This window comes from Acyrthosiphon pisum, chromosome A1 (genome assembly GCF_005508785.2).
Source record: "Acyrthosiphon pisum isolate AL4f chromosome A1, pea_aphid_22Mar2018_4r6ur, whole genome shotgun sequence".
Classification (NCBI taxonomy): domain Eukaryota; kingdom Metazoa; phylum Arthropoda; class Insecta; order Hemiptera; family Aphididae; genus Acyrthosiphon; species Acyrthosiphon pisum.
In genome coordinates this window covers 24,663,082-24,664,210 of record NC_042494.1, presented here as the reverse complement: position 1 = coordinate 24,664,210, position 1,129 = coordinate 24,663,082, and the positions used below count along the sequence as shown (strand labels likewise).

The window sequence follows — 1,129 nt, the reverse complement described above, 5'->3', positions numbered from 1 at the left end:
TTATGATCTCTAATTCAGGCTAATCATCTTCCCTATAAAATTAAAAAAGTAAAATCAGTATAATAATTTAAAAATATATATATAATTGTAATAACTTACTCTATACTATAATGACCATGGGCTAGTGTGTTTATTTTGCCCTCTAACACCACCCTCTTATCATCATAGCTGTTGTACGTTAGCTTCCTGGTCTTTATCGTCATAAGCTGGTGATTAAATGATCGTATCGATACATTGTCTCTATTCAACTCCAGTCCAACTTCTCCAAACAGGCACTTTCTATGGTCTTCAAGAGTCATATGGTTTTTAACCACATGAGCTCTGATACTCTTCACCTTGATATTTTCTCCTCCTACTCTGCCCTCTACAGCATATATATTATAGGCATACGACTTGGCCCTCAACGCACAGAACTCAGTAATAATATCCCCGTCCACATCGTCGGAGAAGAAGCCCGGAGTCTTCTTTCTTTCTGCCACATAACACGGATGGTCAATGGACAGGTTAGCAGTATCCATCCTACCCAACAAGCTGTGGTTAGCCGCCAAGTCCACATAAAAATCTTCTGTCTGAACATGATACACTAGTGAATCTGGAAAAAAAAATGATATTAAATAAATATATATTATATGAATGTAGTTTTAGTATATTTACCTGTGTCAGTGTACATAAGCTTTATCTTCTCTCCATAATGTTTCTGCATGACATTGTAGTGGTAATCATACATTAACGTTTTGCTAATATCTAATACAGCAAATCCTGTAAATAATATATATATATATATATTAATAAATGATAAAAATGTAATTTAAAAAAGTATATTTACCAATATATATAGGTTTGTCAAATTTTATAATTTTGTTCTCCAAAGCGACAGCGTTCAGGTTCTCGTTGTAGGTTGTACAGTGCTTGAACGTACACTTATTAATCAATTTTTGTAACCTCCTCTCACATGACACCAACTCCATCTTCATTTCCTTCCTTATAGACTGCATTGTTTTACCTAGAAAAATAAAATATCAGTAAAAATGTTTATATATACCTATATAAATAAAGTTGCATACCAGATACAGCGTTATTCATAAGTTTAAAAAAGTCCTTCTCAAACGCATTCTTCGCCTTTTTCCTC

General features: G+C 33.3%; 1 protein-coding gene across 1 annotated transcript; it reads right to left on the bottom strand.

The window, feature by feature from the left end:
- Positions 1-1,123, bottom strand: LOC100571221. The gene is made up of 4 exons (XM_003241038.3): positions 827-1,123; positions 655-759; positions 100-592; positions 1-32 (listed from the first exon to the last, which is right to left on the bottom strand). The coding sequence occupies exons 1-4, from the start codon at positions 993-995 to the stop codon at positions 20-22; spliced, it is 780 nt and encodes a 259-aa protein (XP_003241086.1). The 5' UTR covers positions 996-1,123; the 3' UTR covers positions 1-19.
- Between the last annotated feature and the right edge of the window lie 6 nt (positions 1,124-1,129).

Coding starts and splice junctions, on each gene's coding strand:
- LOC100571221 (XM_003241038.3), bottom strand. CDS start 995: ATGCAGTCTATAAGGAAGGAAATGAAGATGGAGTTGGTGTCATGTGAG. Junction 760..826: donor TGACAAACCTATATATATTG/GTAAATATACTT, acceptor TATTATTTACAG/GATTTGCTGTATTAGATATT. Junction 593..654: donor GCTTATGTACACTGACACAG/GTAAATATACTA, acceptor TTTTTTTTCCAG/ATTCACTAGTGTATCATGTT.